Source organism: Elephas maximus, chromosome 15 (assembly GCF_024166365.1).
Source record: "Elephas maximus indicus isolate mEleMax1 chromosome 15, mEleMax1 primary haplotype, whole genome shotgun sequence".
In the NCBI taxonomy this organism is placed as follows: Eukaryota; Metazoa; Chordata; class Mammalia; order Proboscidea; family Elephantidae; genus Elephas; species Elephas maximus.
Genome location: NC_064833.1, coordinates 44,023,965 through 44,045,298, shown reverse-complemented (window position 1 = coordinate 44,045,298; position 21,334 = coordinate 44,023,965). Strand labels below are relative to the sequence as shown.

At 42.7% G+C, this 21,334-nt stretch overlaps 1 protein-coding gene across 3 annotated transcripts in view; it reads left to right on the top strand.

Moving 5' to 3' along the window:
- The window catches only part of MATN2 (matrilin 2), a 181,010-nt gene that overhangs the window by 71,656 nt on the left and 88,020 nt on the right, over positions 1-21,334 (top strand). For 2 of the 3 annotated variants that reach the window (XM_049853536.1, XM_049853535.1), the window contains exon 5: positions 17,150-17,272. The exons of the other annotated variant lie outside the window; for it this stretch is intronic. In XM_049853536.1, coding sequence (XP_049709493.1) covers positions 17,150-17,272 — 123 coding nt within the window. The remainder of the gene's footprint in view (positions 1-17,149; positions 17,273-21,334) is intronic. 3 annotated transcript variants of the gene reach the window in all.

Here is a 21,334-nt window from a genome sequence, read left to right as displayed (position 1 = left end):
GTAATTGTTATTATACCACATGGTAAGCGATTAAGCGTTGATGGAAAGCAGTTTGCACAAACGACTGTAATTAGTATCACATTTATAGACCCAAACCACATTTTTCTTCTCACTTTTCAGTTTCAAGGTTGATAGTTGTTGGCTGGAGGCCTCCCTGACCTGCAAGGTTGGGAAACATCTGCTTGACCCCTTCTAGTTTTGTGGCCTGTAGAAGCCCAAAGCCCTGTGGACTCTGAATCCCAGGGAGCTTTTCTGGAACTCCAACCAGGTTGTTGAATGCAGCTTTGGGCCTAAATCATCTTGATCTTCCACTGGAAGCTCTGACCCTTCTTCAGTTTCCACAACAAAAATCATTTATACTAAATACTCATGGGTTTAATAGGATTGACAGAAGAGCTGGAGGAGCCAGGAGAGGTCATCTCACACACTGCTCAGCAAACAACCCCAACATCTCTTTTGGACCTCACCCCAGCCTCTCCAGGCCCTCTCCCTACACCCCGCACCCCCCCACCCCACCAACTTCTCCAGAACCTCTCCCTCCCCAAGAGGGTCCTCTGGCCCATTTCTACCTCTGCCCCCCACAGCCTTGCTGACTCTCTTTCTGTGCTTTCCTTCTCATGCCCTGAGTTTCTTCCTTTCTTGGTATCTGGGCATGTGCTGATATCCATTTTCTGTGAGCTCTGGCTTAGTCCAGCCAGAGGAATTTTGGGAAGAGCAAATAAAAAGATCTCCCCTAAGATCATGAGCCAGGCCTTCCCCACACACCAGGGTGTGCCGTCCCTCACCTGGGCCCACACACAGGCTCTGGGCTCCCTCCAGCGCTGCTCTGGCCCTGGCTCCCTCCTGCCTGGGCTGTGGGGGCAGAGCCTGAAGCAGACACTGCCTAGGCCTTGGACTGGTCTCAGGTGGAGGGCAGGAGGCTGAAGTGGAGGAGGGGCACGGAGCCAGGACAGTGGTTCTCGGCTTCAATAACTAAGAATCATCCAGAAGCAGATTTCTGGGCCCCACTCTCAGAGACTCTAACTCAACTGGTCTGGGGTAGGGCCCATGAGTCTGCATTTTTGATGAACTTCTGACACAGTTTGCTGCCACACTTTCAGAATCACTTCAGGCAGTGAAGGGATTCAATGGAAGGGCTTAAAGCTCAGGGCGAAGGGGAAGGGGCTGGAGCAGGGACTCTGTGTCCCATTGACCTACCCCGCAGTAGTTAGGTTGCCTTTTAGGTATTCCAAAGCAGTTAAGTTACCTTTACCTTCAGCACCAGCTTTCGTGTAATATATTTTCAGTGATAAAGAGTTCTGTCCCTCAAAAAAAAAGATAATCATAACAACTCTTTTGCTTGCTTTCCTGATATTACTCTACCAGTGGCATTGTAAAAACAGGAACTTTTTAATCCACAGACCTAGACTTGAATCCTGACATTATCATTTACTGGCTGTGGCTGTTTGACCCTGAGCTGGTTATTTCAACTCCTCAACCCTCATTTCTTCATCTATAAAATGGGAAGAGTGGTAACAAGTTAACATCTATCTCATAGATAGGTCCTTGTTAGCCCCTATCTCTGTCTGGTGGACAATTAAAATTTGTGCCAACAAACTAACAAATGAAAAACAGGAGAGAAAGCAGGTAACCCAAATAAGAAATGAGACGGGGGACACTACAACAAATTCAACTGAAATAAAAAGGATCATAACAGAGTACTATGAAAAATTGTACTCCAACAAATTTGAGAACCTAGAAGAAATGGACACATTTCTAGAAACACAGTACCTACCAAAACTAACACAAACTGAGATAGAAAATCTGAACAGACTCATAACAAGAAAAGAGATTGAAGAGGTAAAAAAAAAAAAATTCTCTACAAAAAAAGCCCTGGCCTGGACAGCTTCGCTGGAGAATTCTACCAAACATTCAGAGAAGAGCTTGCACCAGTACTACTCAAACTATTTCAGAGCATAGAAAAGGAAGGAGTACCCCCGAATTTATTCTATGAAGCCAGCATCGCTCTGATACCAAAGCCAGGCAAAGACACCACCAAAAAAAAAAAGAAAGAAAATTGTAGGTGGATATCTCTCATGAATATAGATGCAAAAATTCTCAAAAAAATTCTAGCCAATAAAAAAAAAAAAAAAAGCCAATAGAGGAACCTAATTTACTGTATAAACTTTCACCAAAAACACAACAGAAGTTTTTTTTTAATTCTAGCCAATAGAATTCAGCATCATATCAAAAAAACAATACACCATGACCAAATGGGATTCATACAAGGTATGCAAGGATGATTCAATGTTAAAAGTTGTGCCGAGGGAAGGCTAGGCTATAAACTCACCTCTTGAAGCTGCTTGCAAGGGCTTAGCCCTGCTCACTCCCTGAGAAACTCACAGCAGGCCTAGAGAGGAGTGAGACACAGCCATTTCCATTCTTCTTTTCTTGTATTGGTGGCACAATGGTTAAGAGCTCAGTTGCTAACCAAAATGTCGGCAGTTTGAATCCATCGGCTGTTGCTTGGAAACCCTATGGGGCAGTTCTACTTTGTCCTGTAGGGTCGCTATGAATCAGAATGGACTCGACAGCAATGGGTTTGGTTTTTGATTTTATATTGGGTGTAGCTGGATAATCCCTGGGTGAAAAGGAATGTGAATTCCAAATCCTCTCCTGAAGTACCTCTTACTCCCCAAGAGGTGCTTGCCATTCATTCTTTCCTATACTCATTCATTTGTTCATTTATTTTTTTCATTTAGCACATAATTTTTGAGCATATAAAATGTGCCAGGCAGTATGCAAAGTACTGGAAATAAAATGCAATGTTTGTGCTCTCATGAAGCTCACATTCTTGTATGAGAATAAATAAAATTCACCAATTGCAACCAAAAGTTACTGCAACCCATGCCCAGCTCGGTCATCAGCCCTAACTGTAGGCACTTACTCATGTTGATCATGTGCCAGGCTCTCTCCTGCATGCTTGACATTTGTTATCTCATTTAATTCTCACAACAAGTAGTAGATTTTATCATTCTTATCTTACAGATAAGGAAAATAAAGTATAGAAAGTTTAGACGATTTACTCAAGATCACATGGCTTGTAATGCAACCCAACCAGAATCCAAATCCTGTTATGTGTGGCTCCATATTCCTTCTGTCAACCACCATTTGATGTACTCCCATGATCCTTGAGGGCTCCTAGATGGCAGTAGGGCATACCTTGCAACCAGGGAACCTCCTCCAAGCCCAGGAGAACAGACGAATTCCATGGTCTGTTGGTCCCAATGGAGTGTCTCTGAATTAATTCACCAGGAGAATGAACGAATCAGTTTTGGAGGAAGTCCAGCCAGAATACTCCTTAGAAACCAGAATGGGGAGACTTCATCTTGCTTACTTTGGACACACCATCAGGAAGGATATCATGCTTGATAAAGTAGAGGGTCAGGGAATACGAGGGAAACCCTAACCCATACCCTAACCCATAGAGCTCAAACCTGTTTGGATTGACACAATAGTTGCAACGATGGGTTCAAACATACCAACAGTTGTGAGAATGGTGCAGGACTGGACAATATTTCATTCTGTTATATGTAAGGTCCCCATGAGTTGTAGCCAACTCAGCAGCAACTAACAACAAACAGTCAAATGATTGTCATTCCTGTAAGTCCACTGCCAACTGCTGTGATACTGTCATTGCACAAAAATGATTCTGGGAGGTTTTCTCAGCGAGTGCCTTCATACAGACACACACACACACACACACACACACACACACACACACCATAAACAGAAAAACCCAAATGCATTGCTGTCGAGGAAATTATGAGTTGATTTTGACTCAGTGGCCCTCTAGGAAAGAGTAGAGCTGCCCCTTGGGGTTTTGAAGGCTGTAATCTTTATGGAAGCAGACTGCCTTATCTTTTTCCCACAGAGCAGCTGGTGGGTTTGAACTGCCCACCTTCCAATTAGCAGCTAAGCATTTAACTATTGCACCCCCAGGGCTCCTACATACACCGTACCCACCACTTGTATCTTGCTTGTATGGGAAGAGGAGGCAGATACAGTTAATTTATAGATTCTTCTAGTGTAAATGGATCTTGGCTATCAGACTTTTAGCCCCCTCTCCCACACAGCCCAGGAATTCTATCCCCTCCTGACTGTGTTTGGAAATCAGGTCATTGTAAAGCATCTGGACCTCACCTGCAGACTGCCTATATCAGTGATTGAGCTAAAACTGTACTCTCTGTAATTACCATCTTTGACCCTATTTCTCCCATCTGAAGCTATATACTAAAAGCTTTCTTTTTCCAAACAAAAAGAGTACTCCAACTATTGTAGAGTAGTACTTCTCTCATCTCTCTTTCCCCAGTTAATTTTCTGTTTTTCACAGAAAGCATAAACACAACTTTTGGTGGCCTGGCTTTAGGCTTTTTTCACTATCTCTTCTGAGTGGACACCAGTTGGTCAGTGTCTGAAAATGTGCCTTTCCATTCAAAGAGTAGATCAAGGGCTCTAAGTAATCTTACCTTCCAAGTCTGCCCATATGGATAATTCAGAATGTGCTGGAGGTGCCCTTTGCCTTCCAGAAATCTTCCCCACCCTGTTATAAGATATATGCAAAAGTGTTAGCATGGTGCCTAGCCCATAGAGCTCAGTAGACATTTATGTCCTTCCCCTTCTCCATTAAAAAACATGGGGGAAAACTCCTCATGACATGTGGCCATCTTCACAGGCCTATTTCCCCTTACTGTTTGTTTCCCTTGAATTCCTTTCTCACTAGCTAGAAAGAACTTTATATTGTCTCTTTTTCTTTTTTTTTTAATAAGGACTTTTCCCTCCCCTTTCCTCCCTTCTAGAACATTTAATCTATCCGGAAGTTAATGAAAATGAAACATTAAAAAAAAAAAAAACTCTATTTGGCAGAAAATGTGAACTTTCTTGTTCAACTTCCTAATTTTTTTTCTCTCTTGAGAACCATACTAAATGCATTCAGCTGCTTCATTCTTTGGACATATTCCTGACATTAATTTTCCCAAGTTATATAAGTGATTTCATAGCTTTTATAGTACAGTTTAAGTAAAGGACCATGATCTCAAAAAACAGTCACATTGTTAGAAAAAGAAAACTATAATCAACTTTCCCCGAATTTAGACACAAAAATTCTTAACAAAATTTTAGCAAATAGCTTCTAACAATACATAAAAAGGATAATATATTAAGATCAAGTAGGGTTTATCCCAAGAAGGCAAAGTTAGTTTAACGTTCAGAAAATAATCAATATAATTCACCATATGAATAAACTAAAACAAGAAAAAACATATGATCATCAATGGATCCAGAAGAAGCATTGGACAATATCCAACATTCTTCTATGATTAAAAACTCTCAGCAAACTAGGAATAAAAGAGAACTGCCTCAACCTGATAAGGAGTATCTTAAAAAAAAAAACCTATAGCTATCATCAAACTTTAGGGTGAAAGGCTAAATGCTTTCCTGCAAAGATAAGGAGAGAATCTTAGTGGCCTTGGGTTTGGCACCAGTTAGAACTTCCAGTACAATATTGAATAGAACTGTGCTCCATAAGGTTTTCAGTGGCTGATTTTTCAGAAGTAGACTGCCTGGTCTTTCTCCTGAGGTACCTCTGGGTGAACCTTTTAGTTAGCAGTCAAGCATGTTAATTGTTTGCCCCACACAAGAACTCCTAAGGAAGACAAACAACCCAATAAGAATGAATACTGAACCAAAGAAAATATATGGATAGCAAAGAAACATGTTCAACATTACCAGTTATTAAAAAACCCATTGCTGTCGAGTCGATTCCGACTCATAGCAACCCTATAGGACAGAATAGAATTGCCCCATACGATTTCCAAGGAATGCCTGGTGGATTCAAACTGCCGACCTTTTTGTTAGCAGCCATAGTTCTTAACCACTACGCCACCAGGGTTTCCTTATTGGTCATTAGGGCAATGCTAATTAAAACCACAATGAGTACCACCTCACACCCACCAGAACAGCTAAAATGTACAAGTATTGCCCTGTACTGAGTGTTGTCAAGGTTACAAATTAGAGCTTTAATATGCTGCTGGTGCGAATGCAAAATGGTACAACTACTTTGGAAAACAGTTTTGTAGTTTCTTACAGAGTTAAATATGTACCTATGATCCAGTCTAGATACTTACCTAAGACAAGTAAAAGTTGTCTTAGTTATCTACTGCTGCTATAACAGAAATACCACGAGTGGATGGCTTTAACAAAACAGAAGTTTATTCTCTTAGAGTTTCGGAGGGTAGAAGTCGGAATTTTGGGCACCAGCTGTAGGGGACTGCTTTCTCTGTCAGTCCTGGGGAAGGTCCTTGTCATCAATCTTCCCCTGATCTAGGAGCTTCTCAGTACAGGGACCCCAGGTCTGAAGGACATGCTCTGCTCCTGGCACTACTTTCTTGGTGGTATGAGGTCCCCCTATCTCTCTGCTCATTTCTCTCTTTTATATCTCAAAAGAGACTGACTTAAGACACAACCTAATCTTGCCTCACTAACATAACTGCCTCTAATCCTGCCTCATTAACATCATAGAGGTAGGATTTACAACACATGGGAAAATCATATCAGATAACAAAATGGTGGACAATCACACAATACTGGGAACCATGGCCTCGTCAAGTTGACACGTATTTTGGGGGGACACAGTTCAATCCATAACAAAAGTATATATTCACACAATGATTTGTACACAAATGTTCATAGAAGCTTTATTTTTTGTAATAGCCCCAAACTGGAAACAACCCAAATGTCCATCAACAGGTGAATATGAACAAATTGTGATATATCCATACAATGGAATACTACTCAGCAACGAAAAGAATGAACTATTGACACATACAGCAGCCTGGATGAGTCATAAGAAACTATGCTGAGAAAAGGAAACCAGACAAAAAAGAGCATACACTTCATGATTCCATTCATATAAGATTTTAGACAATGGCAATGAGTCCATAATTACAGAGAGCAGATTAGTGCTTGCCTGCGACCAAGGGGAGGAGAAGGGATTACAAAGGGTCACTGTGTGCGGAAATTTTGGGGGATGATGAATATGTTCATTATCTTGATTGTGGCAATGATATGCTGGTATGTCAAACTTATCAAAATGTGCGCTTTAAATATGTGCAGGTTATTGTATGTCAGTTTTATAGGGTCGCGATGAGTTGGAATCGACTCAATGGCAATGGGTTTTAACTCAAGAAAGCATAGATATGTACATCAGAACAAGGCTTTAGAGGGTAGGTGTGCTACCAGAGAAGAGATCAGAGAAAGAGTCATGGCTATTGTTGTTGGGTGCCGTCAAGTTGGTTCCGACTCATAGTTACTCATGTGACAGAGTAGAACTGCCTCATAGGATTTCCTATGTTGTAATCTTTACCAGAGCAGAGCTATAGGTCTTTTCTTCCGCGGAGCTGCTGGTGGGTTTAAAGTGCTGACATTTTGGTTAGCAGTTGAGCATTTAAGCATTGTGCCACCAGGGCTCCTTGAAATAATCAAGGAAGGCTTTGTGGAATAGGTGGTATTTTCTGGAAAGAGAAATGAATGCGTTTGTTGTCTTTGCAGAAGAGTGACTAGATGAGCCTTGTCTGGAATAGTTTGTTTGGGGTATTAGTGGGGGAAAAAGGAAGGTGTGTAAACTGGGACAAATTATGGAGTGATTTGATTCTTAAGATGAGTTTCAACAGTGTCCTTTGGTGAGTGGGGAGAGCTAGCAGAGAGCATCAAGTGCAAAACCATGTTTTAGTAAGTTGGATCTGGCAACGATGGATGTGCTAGATCAGGAATAGGTAGAGATTGGGGCAGAGTTACCATTAATTCGCTAATTCATTCAATATTTATTGATTCCCCTCTGTGGGCCATGCACTTTCCTAGGTACTGGGAGAAAATGAGTGTTTCTTTTATATGCTTGAGACCCAAGAAACACTCATATCTTGGCTTCCATGTGCCCCGTACACGCAGAGCAGGATATGAAAAGATGCAATCTGTCTAGAATTCTAATCAGTTCAGTCAGTTCAGTACATATGTTTCTTATGCTCACAGAATTAATGAGGAGACCGCAGCAATTACCTCACCCAAAGGGAGGAGTTTATGGCATGGATGGGTGAAGCAGGGGGTGGGGAGGGCAGTAGAATTTTCATGGAGAGATATCTTCAAAGGAGAAACGTGGTTTGAGGGGAAAACTGGTGAGTGCAGAAGGGAGCCCACCCAGTGCCTGGGCACAGTTGGAGATGGAGGATTAGGGTTCAAGGAAAAGGTCTGGGCTGGATGTGCTTAATGGTGGTAATTGACCCTGAAAATGGATGAAACCTTGGAGGAAGAAAGCACAATTGAGGGCTTTGGGGCAGCTCACAATCAGAGAATGGAGCAAGAGTGGAACAGTAAGCAAACGGCACACAGAAACAAAGCAAGCTGCCTTCAGCTTTAGAACAGACAGCAATGACCCCAAGGCGCTGCTGAGATGGCCAGGAACAGAAGAAAAGCGCCTGTGTAGCAGGAGTGGCTTCCATCAGTGAGTGGTCTCATAACCCCGGTTGCTGGGCCTGGATCTTAGGGACCATCACGTGCAGACTGCTCATCCTCTGGCTGTGCCAGGGCACAGGGTTTAAAAAAAAGGAATGTGGGTTGAGTAGAGCCCATGGGAGGCTGAGCTGACCACATGTGAGTGGAGCAATGCCAGTTGTGAAAGGATGATTACACATCAGGGGAAAACAGCCTTGAACCCTGTACAGCTTCGCCTCTGCTTTCCAGTTTTCGTAAGCACCTAGACAAGTGATTCTCAAAGTCTGGTGGTCCAGGACAACAGCATCTGCCTCCCCTAGGAGCTTATTAGAAATACACATTTCCTTCCAGGCCCTTTCCCAGACCCATTGAGTCAGAAGCTCTGGGTGTGGGGCCCAGGAATGTGTGTTTTAGCAAGCCCACCGTGTGATTCTGATGTACGTTCAAGTTTGAGAAACACTGACCTGGGCATTCCAAAGCAGCTCACTCCCTGGGAGAGTCCACTCGGGAGGAGGTTCCTGTTCAGAATGTAATGATGTGACAGCCGCTTGGAAATTGAAGAGCACTTGACGAAAGTAGGGCATTCATTCACATCTATTAATTATTTTGATGGGCCTCATTCAGTAAGATTTACTTGGTCTTAAGGCTTTATTTGGGGGATTCCTCCCCTCTTTCTTTTCCCTTCCCAAAAGAAAACCAAAATCTTGTTAGAGAATTGGAAACTTGATTGAGAAAAACTAAACTGACAGGGGAAAAAAGGAGAGGAAGCACAGCTGGGGTTTGCCTAAAAGCACAGGTTTGTTTTTCCTTGGTGACATTAGGGTTTTTTGTTTCTTTCAGTGTAGAATTATAGGCTGATGACTCACAGTTACTGTTGAAAGTCTTTAAATCCAAACTGCAGCTGTCAAAATAAGATTAGTGCTTTCAGGCACAATGAAAGAAGGGGGAGGGACCCCCAAATGCAGAGCTGGGTCTTGCCCACATTTGTGGAACCCTGACTGAGTGAGCTTTTGGGTGGGAGCAGGCGGAAGGAGAGACCCCATAGTTTCCCCGGGGGAATGAAAGAATGGCCCTTAATAACATATCTGCTTTTTTCCCTCTTGCTGGGATAAAGAATTTCTCATTTCTACATCTCATAGGATTTCCAAGGCTGAAATCTTTATGGAAACAGACTGCCACATCTTTCTCTCATAGAGCAGCTGGTGGGTTTGAACCGCCAACCTTTCAGTTAGCAGTGGAGCATTTTAACCACTGTACCAGTAGGACTCCTACATCTTGTGTTGAATAACAGCAGGAGCTTAAGGAGTGGAGTGTGTCTTTAACTCCAAAGCAGAGATTAAACTGTCATGGCATCAGAAGCACACAGTGTGGCTTGTCTACAAGTCTGAAACCTCAGGAAAAACCCATTGATTCAGCCCAGGATGATGTCAGCCACAGTCTTTGTCCCGTGTTCCCCTTGTCTAATGTAACCAGATGAAAGCTTTCCAAGTTCCCTGGGCTGAGACACCATGCCAGGATTTGGAGGTCACAAACGAAGACAGGCATTTAAATCCAGGGTGCCTGCGAGCCTCTGGGGAAACATTATGGATGGATTTGTTACAGCTTTGGAGCTCTTGGCTATCAAATCCTCATGAATTTATTTCTCCTGGGAAGTCTGAGTAGACAGAGTTAACATCATTCCTAAAATCCTCCAGGAACTAGGAGAAGCAAGTGAATTTTGCTGACTGTCAGCTATATGCTAAAGGTTGCCCCCTGGCAAAGCTTTGGCTGAGTTTAGCGAGACCTTTTGATATAAAATTCAAAATCGCCTACTTTGCTGTATCAGATTAATGCAGCAGAGGATTCACAACCCAAAATTTAGCCCAAGGGATGTTGCTGTTGTTTTCATTTGAATTTAATATCAGTTTGCAGTTTTCATAGGTACCTAATAAGGTGAAACGATGTTTGTTAGAATTGGGATGTAGGCAAAATTTGGCTGGGGCTCACTTCTCCCCCACGGTTAAGTAAGCTGCACTACCAAGACCATTCTTCTTTCCAGAGTCTAGCGAAGGAGAGGGCAGTGGTGTTCAGTGGTAGATTTCTCACCTTCCTTGCAGAAGATCCAGCCAGGTTCAATTCTGACCAACGAGGTCGTACACAGCTACCACCCGTCTGTCAGTGGAGGCTTGCAGGTTGCTATAATGCTGAACAGGTTTCAGTGGAGCTTCCAGACTGAGAGAGACTAGGAAGAAAGGCCTGGCTATCTACTTCTGAAAATCAACCAGTGAAAACCCCATGGATCACAACAGTTTGATCCTGTGAACGGGATCCCCATGAGTTCGGGTGGACTCGACAGCAGCTAACAACAACAAAAAAAAAACAACAAGGGAAGGAGAAAGCTAATGTGTCAGATGCTTTGCCCATTTGTATATCTGTATTGTCTCATGGAACTCTGCAATAAGGTATTTTATCCACTTAATTATTTAACCTCTCTATAAAAATAGAATCTCATAGAAGTCACTTAGATGAAGTCATCTCAGCTGGGGCCAGGTCGGCTCCAAAGTCCAAAGGTCCCATTTCTGATGGACGAGAGTATTTTTAGAACTCTAGGAACATCCCTGTTGGGAGGCTGAGTGTAGCCTTTGGCACTTATTCATCCAGCAAATGAACATTTATGGGGTACCCACCACATGCACTGGGACACTGGCTAGCCTCTGAGGAATCAAAATTGAGCCAGGCCAGCACACATTCTAGTGGGGCAGGCAGACACGTGATCAAGCCCTTCCAATGCCATGGGGTAAATGCTGGAGTGGAGCCATGTGTATAGGGCCACTGGAGCCCTGAGAAAAGAGCCTCTAAGCCCAGCCCAATTGGAGAAGGCTCCCTGGAGGAGGTGACATTTGACTAAAGTCTTCAGCAATGGTGGGGGTTCACGAGGTAGAGAAGGCAGCAGGTCATGCCAGGGGTAATGGGAGCTCTGAATCCAGTGTTTCGCACATTTCCCCGGGAATTTACTGACCTTCAGTGAAACCCTCCAAGGCTATGAGAGAAAGAAGTGCTGTTTTTCAAAAGCATAAGGAATCATCCAAAAACATCTGTATCTGTTTCAAATGGAAGCAACTGCTGCCAGATAAACAACAAAGTTGCTTTGTCAGAACCCAGTCTGTGTTTGTTTCTTTTCTTTGTTTAATTATGTTAATCCTTCAATGGTTTCCCCCCGGCGGCCATAAATCTCCAACATTCTAAAAACAATATGAAAGGACAGTACACAATAAGCCAACTGGCAAGCTTGCTGTTTGTGGGACAGTCGTTTGCAATGCGAGTAATAATCCCTCATGTTCCTACCACTCTGCAGTCTCGAGTACTGTCCGGGCTTCTTTCAGCCACTCTGAGAGCGTAGCAGGGCAACTTTCACTTGGAGATTTGTTTGGAAACCAAGCCTTAGGGGCTCCCAGTTATAAAGGGGGAGACTGGCTGCTAGGTCTGGGCACCTTCCCCTTGGAGGTTTGCAAGGACATTGTATCCAATTAGGTTATTTGATTCTCAGACCTGGCTGCATGTCAGAGCCAACTAGGGAGATTTAACAAACACTGTGTCCCACATCCCACCCCCTGATTTGAATGGGCAGCCAAGGTTGGGCGCTATGGCTTCTCTAGACAGGGCCGCAACCTCTGCTGCCGGTGTCCCAGCCCCATGCTGAGAGGAAGAGTCATTTCATTGCCTCCCTCTACATAACTTGTATTTGAATTATGGTGCCAGAGAAGAATATCGAGTATACCGTGGAATAAACTAGAAAAACAAACAAACCAATCTTAGAAGAAATACAACCAGAATGCTCCTTAGAAGCAAGGATGGCGAGACTGTCTTGCTTACTTTGGACTGGTCATCAGGAAAGACATATTATTAGAGAAGGACATCACGTTTGGCAAAGTCAGTGAAAAGGAGGGAAACTGTCAATGAGATAGATTGACACAATGGCCACAACAGTGGACTCAAACCTACCAACAATCGTGTAGATGGCGCAGGACTGGGCAACGTTTTGTTCTGTTATACATAAGGCTGCCATGATTCAGAGCTGACTCGATGGCAACTAACAACAACTTACCCTGCAGGTTTGTTTTTCCTTGGTGACATTAGGGTTTCGGAAAAATAGATTATTGCTTCAAGGTCCTGTTTATTGTTTTTGAAGTGCCACTTTCACAATGGTTCTTTTGTAACATGTTGATTTTTTTCATTATTATAAAAGGCGTATAAGCTCTTGTTAGAAAATTTGAAAATAGACAATTAAAAATAAAAGAATAAAAATTGCCTGTACTCCCACCATTCCTTCACAGCCACTGTTAGGCAGGGTTCTTGGTGGACATGGAGAAGAAACAGAGCATTGCCTGGAGCAGAGATGGGTGGAGGACCCAGACGGAGCACCCCTTGTCTCCCCTCCAGACAGGGACTGTGGATGGTGGGTGGCAGCTTGGTCCAGCTGTTGGAACATCATTTCCCAGCCAGCAAGTCTTTGTGCAGGACTCTGTCCCCCCTTAGGGAATTTAGAGTCTAGTAAGGGAGGCACAGTAAGTATATCACTGCAGGAACTAGAATCAGCATTTTGATGCAGGCCCCCAGGGGAAGGTGCAGGGGCATGCCAGCAACTGATGGGAGAGACCAAAGGCTCTGAGGAGCAGAGTTCCTCATACATGACATGAGGTTGTCATCAAGTTGATTCTGACTCACTGAGACGTCATGTGTGCAGAGAACTGCTCTGCAGGGTTTTCAAGGCTGTGACTTTTCAGAAGCAGATCACCAGACTTGTCTTCTGAGGAGCCTCTGGGTGGGTTCGAACTGCCAACCTTTCAGCTAGTAGTTGAGTGCTTGACAATTTGTGCCACCCAGGGACTCCAAAGGCCCTCAGAGCAAGAGGTGAATTTGCCCATCACCATGCAAGCAAGGAAACCCTGGTGGCGTAGTGGTTAAGTGCTACAGCTGTTAACCAAGAGGTTGGCAGTTCAAATCCGTCAGGTGTTCCTTGGAAACTCTATGGGGCAGTTCTGCTCTGTCCCATAGGGTTGCTATGAGTCAGAATCAAGTCGACAGCAGTGGGTTTGGTTTGGGGTTTATGCAGGCAAGCCAAAGCTACTTAAGCCTGGAACTCAGGAAACTAATGGTGTTTCCTAGCAAAGCAATGACTCCCCTTTAACTGCGGTAGAAGTCCTTTACGTTTCTCAGAACTGGGAGAATCTGTGATGCTGCCATGTATTTATCCTTCTGAAGAACAAGTCAGGTGAAATCACCTGTGTCCATTTTTAAGGTTTTTACCCATTGCCTGCTGAATTCAGACTACCCAACCTGCGTTCAAGCCCTTTGCCAACTGCTGTCAGTTGTCCATCTGCTGGACTCTATCTGATCCCTTGTCCTGCTCCTTCCCTCAGAATTCCCTGAGAGGAATTCAGTCCTGAGCTTGTCCTCTCCCTCCATTTCTCTGAGGTTACTCACTCTGCTTCCTCAGCCCAGAGCCCCTTTCCGTTTCTTCAGACTTCTCTCATCTGTGAGCCTTTCCCATCCATCCTTGACTGGCAGTAATCTGCTCCTACTCTGAACTCCCCTAGTGCTATCAGCATCCCTCTTATGGATTTCTATCATTCCTCTACCTTGTATTTTAGTTGTTTCCACCACCTGCTTGTCAGTTTGACATATTGTGGTTGACGGCTTCCACTTTGCTATGATGCTGGAAGCTACGCCACCGGTATTTCAGATACCATCATGGTGGACGGGTTTCAGTGGAGCTTCCAGATTAAGACGAACTAGAAAGAAAAGTCAAGCAATCTACTTCCGAAAATCAGCCAATTTATTATGGATCACAACAGAATATTGTCCAATATAGTGGTAGAAGATGAGTTCTCTAGGTTAGAAGGCACTCAAAATACAAAGTGGCCCCAACAATGGACTCGAGCATACCAATGATCGTGAAGATGGCACAGGACCAGGCAATGTCTCATTCTGTTGTACAAGGGGTCAGCATGAGTCAGAGCCAACTAACGGCAACAAGAATTTTAGTTATTTAGGTTGTATCTGGTTGCCACTTTGGTCTGTCCGCTCCTCAAATGCGGCCAGGGTTATTCCATCTCAGGGCCTTCGCATTGGCTGTTCTTTTAGCTGTAAATTCTCTTCCTGGAGCTTCACATTACTAACCCCTAGTAGCATATTTTTTAGTAGCATATAAGTCACAAAACAGCGGGGACCCCTTCGTCTGTTTTGTTCACTGCTGTATCCCCAGTGCCTGCAACAGTGCCTGGGACATAGTAGATGCTCAATACACATTTACTGAATAAATGAATGAATATCCTGTAATTCAGATTTTTCTTAGATTTCTGCCTAGGCTTGTACATAATTGTAGGTTTTGTCATTCTCTGATTATCCACTATGGTTTTTGCATCAGCTAAATTTGTTCTGCTTATTGGTATTTTCCTTACTTCTAAATCCATTGGAAATCCAAGTTCAAAATCCCAACAGGAGTTCCCGGTTGGAAATCTAAGATATAAGTGTACTGGTAAAAGGTAAAGGAATTTTACTCTATAACCTATATTTTTCATCTACTTTATTGATTTGAAAATAAAAATACTTCTTTTAGCATTTTAAAACCAGAATCCTTATTTGTGGAATCTTTGACCTAAGTATTTTTTTAATGTAATTATGTAGATTTTTTATTATTATTATTGAATGCATTTAATAGAAGTAATGAGTGATACTTTTATCTTTTTATCAATTTGATATTTTACATTTATTTAAAAACATAATGAGCTATGACACTCAAAGATCTAGGAGATTATATTAAAGTTTAGCCATTGGATTCAGAGTTTAATCGGGCATTCTAGTTAATTGAGTTTTTACCATAACTGTCATAATGATAGTTTTTAACCAGAAGAAAATTCTCTTTAGCATATTCAATCCTTTTGATGTTTTCTGATGTGCTACTATTTTAACGGTAAAAATCCTTGGGAAAACCAGTTCTGTTTCACAGGATCCAATGTTCTCCTCGGTAGGAAACATCTGCTTGTTTATGCAAAGACTGAATCAGTGATAGATTGAAAATGCCTTTCACATTTTTCGCCCTCTGATTTATTCTTAGTTGCATTGCGATAGATGCATTCCTGTAAGTGCCTCCCTGCACTGCATTTGAGTAAATAGCCAGGACTCAGCACTTTGTGGACATGCAGTAACCTTCATTATCTCTACCTAACTTCCTTTGGCTTCTATTTTCCCCATTTATTACTGGGATGAATAAATAGAGAGCAAAGATGATTTCCAAAGAGCCTCTGGTAAAGAGGTGGAATGAGGAAAATGTCCAAAGGGAGTCAGGCAGACCTGGGAATTAGAAGCAAATCAGACCTGCCATGTTTTTGGTGGAGTAACAGGTCTTTTAACTGTGCTTTTCCTCAGCCTCCTCCTCTGCAAGTGTCAGACAGTGCCAGATTATCTCAGCGTGAATCAGTGAGAGTGTCATTCTGAAGCGCTTTAATTTCCCAAAGGACAGGAATATACTTGATGCAAACAAGTACAAATGCCTGCTCATGATCATTTATAGTTCTCAAGAACCATCCAGATATTTCCAGAGCACTTTCTTTGACATAAGAAAATACAAACTGATGCTAATTAAAAATTATTTAATAGACATGAGTATTCCAACTTCGAAAAATATTTTTTTTATGTATGTATAGAAATTTACCTGGAAGGAAAACTCACCAAGACGTTACCAGTGGTTACCTCTGGGTGGTAGGATCACAGCGGGTGGAATTACTGGGTTCTTTTATTTTTTCCATATATTTTTATGTTTTCCAAATTTTCTACTATGATCATACATTAATACTTACAATGTTTTTTAAGAGATATTTTTCTTTTTTAAATTGTTCTTGAAGTATGTATATAACATAAAATTTGCCATTTTAACCATTTTTAAGTGTACAATTCAGTACCATTAATTATATTAACAATATTGTGCAACCATCACCACTCTTTCCAAAACTTTTTCATCACCCCAATCAGAAATTCAGTACGCTTTATGCAATAATTCTATACTCCTCCCTTCCCCCAGCTCATAAACCACTAATTCACTTTCCGTCTCTATGTATTTGCCTAATCTAGACATTTCACATAAGTGGGATAATACGGTATTTGCCCTTTTAAGTCTGGATTATTGCATTTAGCGTATGTTTTCAAGGTTCATCCACGTTGTAGCATGTCTCAGAGCTTCATTTCTCCTTACAGCTGAATAATACTCATTGTCCAGATAGAGTCCCTGGGTAGCATGCATGGTTAATACACTTGGCAGCTAACCAGAAGATTGAAGGTTTGAGTCCACCCAGAGAAGAAACACCTGTCTATTTCCAAGAAACCAGCTATTGAAAACCCTATGAGCACAATTCTACTCTGATACACATGGGTCAGAGTCTAATCGACAGCAACTGGTTTATGGATAAACCATATTTTGTTTATTCATTCAACTGTTGATGGGCATTTGGGTTGTTTCCAGCCACCTTTTGGCTATTGTGAATTTAAGAGTTATTTTAATCAGTGCTATAGAGTCGCTTGTTGCACTGCCCTGTGTGGATGGTGCCATCTTCTTCAGAGTTGTGTTCTTATAGTGCAACCCTTGTCTCAGTCCAGGATTTGTGTGCGGTGGAGGACCATGCCTGTGAGCAGCTCTGTGTGAATGTGCCAGGCTCCTTTGTCTGCCAGTGCTATAGTGGCTACACCCTGGCTGAGGACGGGAAGAGGTGTGTGGGTGAGTATTCCCTCCTGACTTGCTTAGTGAAGAAGGACAAGTTAAGCATAATAAGGAGGGAGGGGGAGGCTCAACATGTGCCTCCCACGTGTAAAATTATTTTCCTTTGGGTTTCAACAAAGTGCGCAGTTCTTTGGCCTAGTAGTTAGTCAGATTTTGACCTTTAAAGATTTCATTTATGGCTGAGGTCAGCATTTTCTCATTCTGGGTCCACAGGAAAAAGCATATTTATGATAATCTATATAAATATGATTGTTACTGTATCACTTGAAAAGGACTGGGCGGATTTCCATCAAATTTGGAAGGTATGGTTAAGAGGGCTGACTTTAGTATAGCCCATGTATTATACATGAAATTCACTTGGTGTTGGGCAGGTTACTGAATGTTACCTCAAAGATATAAAAGGCCTTCCTCCCTAGTACTGTACCTGCAGCTCAGTGAGAGACCCACGTGACCGCCACATGTAAGAGCCCAGCCGTACTTCATGGTGAGAGAAAACCAACAGTGGTTTCAAATGCAAGAGTCTCAAGGGCAGTGCTTGGAACTTCAGGCACCAACTTGCAATCAGCTGAGTGACTGTCTTAGTTGCCTAGTGCTGCTATAACAAAAATAGCACAAGTGGATGGCTTTAACAAAGAGAAATTTATTTCCTCACAGTAAAGTAGGCTAAAAGTCCAAATTCAGGGCATCAGCTCTAGGGGTAGGCTTTCTCTCTGTTGGCTCTGGAGGAAGGTCCTTGTCATCAATCTTCTGCTGGACTAGAAGCTTCTTTGTCCCAGATCCCTGGGTCCAAAGGAGACACTCTGCTCCTGGCACTGCTTTTGTGGTGGTATGAGGTCCCCCTGTCTCTCTGCTCGTTTTCTCTCTTATATCCCAAAAGAAACCGGCTCAAGACACAATCCAATCTTGTAGATTGAGCTCTGCCTCATTAACACAACTGCCGCCCATTCCCCCTCATTAACCTCATAGAGGCAGGATTTACAACAATAGGAAAATCACATCAGATGACAAAATGGTGGACAATCACACAATACCAGGAATCATGACGCAGCCAAATTGATACATACATTTTTGGGGGACTCAATTCAATTCATGATAGTGGTTTACCGCTTGGGCTCTTCCACATTGCACGACCGGGACAAGAAGTAAGAGAGGTGGGGCTGGCACTGATTTCTTCGTGACAGATAATGACTCTCCTCACACCTGCAGAGCAGGCCAGCAAATCTCTAATGTGTGTGTGGAACCCCTATTTTGTCAAGAAAGCCCTTTAAACTTGCATGGTCTCATTTGTCCTTCCACTGACAAACAGCCTCAGTTTTCTCACCCATAATGTGGAATAAATACCTACATCACAGGGTTGTTCTGGGGATTAAATAAGATATTGTATAAAGTTCCTAACACATACTAGGCACTTATTGTCACTATTATCATCATCGTTTCCTGGAGGTGGTGAAGTGTGAAATTAGAAGAGAATGAAGGACTGAACCTATGGGCTGTAGGCACATATAGGGAGCAGAAGGGAGAAGTGGGGGCAGGAAAAATATCTATGAAGGAACATCCCAAGGAGGGAGTGAGGGAAGAGAGAAGATGTGAATTAGAAGAGTCCTAATGGAGAGGAGAATTTCTAGACCAGGTCCATATTAATGTCATGCGACAAAGGGAACAGAGCTTTGAGAAAAGGCATTGGAGTCACCTCAGCAAACATTTCAGTACTTTCTACCAGTCATCTCCTGGGCATTAGGGACACAAAGATGACCAGGAGACCACTGCTAATGTTCAGGAGCAGTGGGGTAAAGGACAGATTTCAAGGATTAGAGAGTGAGGGGTGAGAAAGCAAGGACAGCAAGTTTGAACTATTCATTTAAAGAAGTTTGGTTGAAATTAACCATGCCCGGCTACTGGTGGTTCGATGCAATGAGTTTTCAGTTTTAATGCTGCCATAGCAATGGTTCCATCTCATGGACGCATCCCAGAATCATGACTGTGACATGCATGAAAATTCAATTCTTAGTCACCTACTTGAGACTGTTCACCCTTTTAAGTTATTGAAGCCTTAAATTCACCTGTCAGAGCTCTATCTCCCTATCTGTTCATTTCACTCTTATAGTACTGAATTTATTTCTACATTCAGGTGATCAAGGGTGGGTTACCTACTAACTATTTTCCTTTCACTTTAATTGAGTACCTGTATTCGTAATCCATCAGCTGCCATTAAAACTATGCTAATTTCCATCCAAAATGGTGTATTTTTCAAAGATAATTTCACTGTTATTGAATGTCTTTGAGGGTGAATTTTCTGCTGTACTTGCTCAACTGGTGTTTACCCACTACCAAAGTTTCTGGGTAGCTTTGGTCCTGTTTGCATCTTATCTGCCCACCCAGATTAAAAACACTAAAGGTCGGAGGCCACTTGTACGTTTTCATCCTTCACAGAGTGAACTCACAATATGATTTTCTTGAGTCATTGAGGTTGAGTGACTGGTTAGAGTCTCAAGCATTCCTGTTATTTTAGTCTTTTCCCCTTGATTGGTTTTTAAATTATAAAATCAGTTTTTACCTATTTAAAAAATTTTAAAAAGATGAGAGAGTACAGATGTGTACAAAATCAAAACCTAAAAGTTGTGTCTCCTCAGTTCTACTTCCTGGAGGTATTCCCTGCTAAAAACTTCGCTTATTCTTCCTGACCTTCTTAAAGATGTCTTACTTATTGCCTCAGTTATCAAGTGCTGCTATAACAGAAATACCACAAGTGGATGGTTTTAACAAACAAATTTATTTTCTCACAGTTTAGGAGGCTAGAAGTCCGAACTGAAGATGCTAGTTCTAGGGGAAGACTTTCTTTCTCTGTTGGCACTGTAGGAAGGTCCTTGTCTCTTCTGAGCTTCTGCTCCTAGGCAATCTTCATGTAGTTTGTCATCTCTTTTCCCCCATCTCTGCTTCTCTCCCTTGCTTGTTTAATCTCTTTCATATTCAAAAGAGTATATACACACTACGCTAATCCTGTCTCATTAACATGACAAAGATAGCCCATTCTCAAATGGGATTATAACCACAGGCATAGAGATTAGGGTGTGTAACACATATTTTTGAGGGACATAATTCAATCCATAACATCACACCCCTTGGCCCCCTAGAACTCATGTCCTTGCCACACACAAAACACATTCACCCCATCACATCCCAAAAGTCTTAAATCAACTCCCAAGTTCAAAATCTCATTTTTTGAAGTATCTATACCAAATATGGGTGAGATTTTAGGTGTATTTCATCCTGGGGCAAAATTTACCTTCATCTGTGAACTTATGAAATCTAGAATACAAGTTACCTGCTTCCAAAGTATAATGGTAGAAGAGGCACAAGGTAGACATTTCCTTACAAATGGGAGAAATTAGAGGGAAAGAGAGGATAACCGGCACCAAGTAGATCCAAAACCCAGCAGAACAAATTACATTAGCTCTCAAGGCTTGAAAATAATCCTCTGTTCTCTGAGACCATCTTGGCAATGGCCCCACCCTTAAGACTTTGGGCGTTGGTCATACTGTCTGGATTCTGGGCAGAGGCCCCTTGGCTCTGGGCTTCAGCTCCGCCTTTCAGGCCCACTGGGATGGCAACTCTACTTCCTTGGCTTTGGGCTGCCCCATTCTCCTAGTCTGGTCCCTCTGAGTGGCACCCCCATCCCCTCGGCCCTAGCAGACCCCTTTCTTTTGCCCCCTTGGGCATGATGGCCCCGCCACCTCAGCTTTGGGCAGCACCCCTATTCTCTTAGCCAGACTGAGTGGCAGCCCCACAGTATGGAACTGAGATGGTGAAGATCTGACTCTTTGAAACCTAGGAGGCCATGGCCCACCCTTCGAGACCGAGGCAGCTCTGCTTTCCACGCTCCTCCAAACAGTTCTGCTGATCTCTGAGCTGCTCCAGTGATGGTTCTTTTCTTTTCTTGGAGTGCAATAGATGTAGCTCCTTTGGCCTGTTTCCCGCCTGTAGAATTCCAAGATGCAGACTTTCGTTCTTTTTCTGTCCACTTCATTCTAAGATGATGGGTTTTCTGCTGTGGTAGTTGGT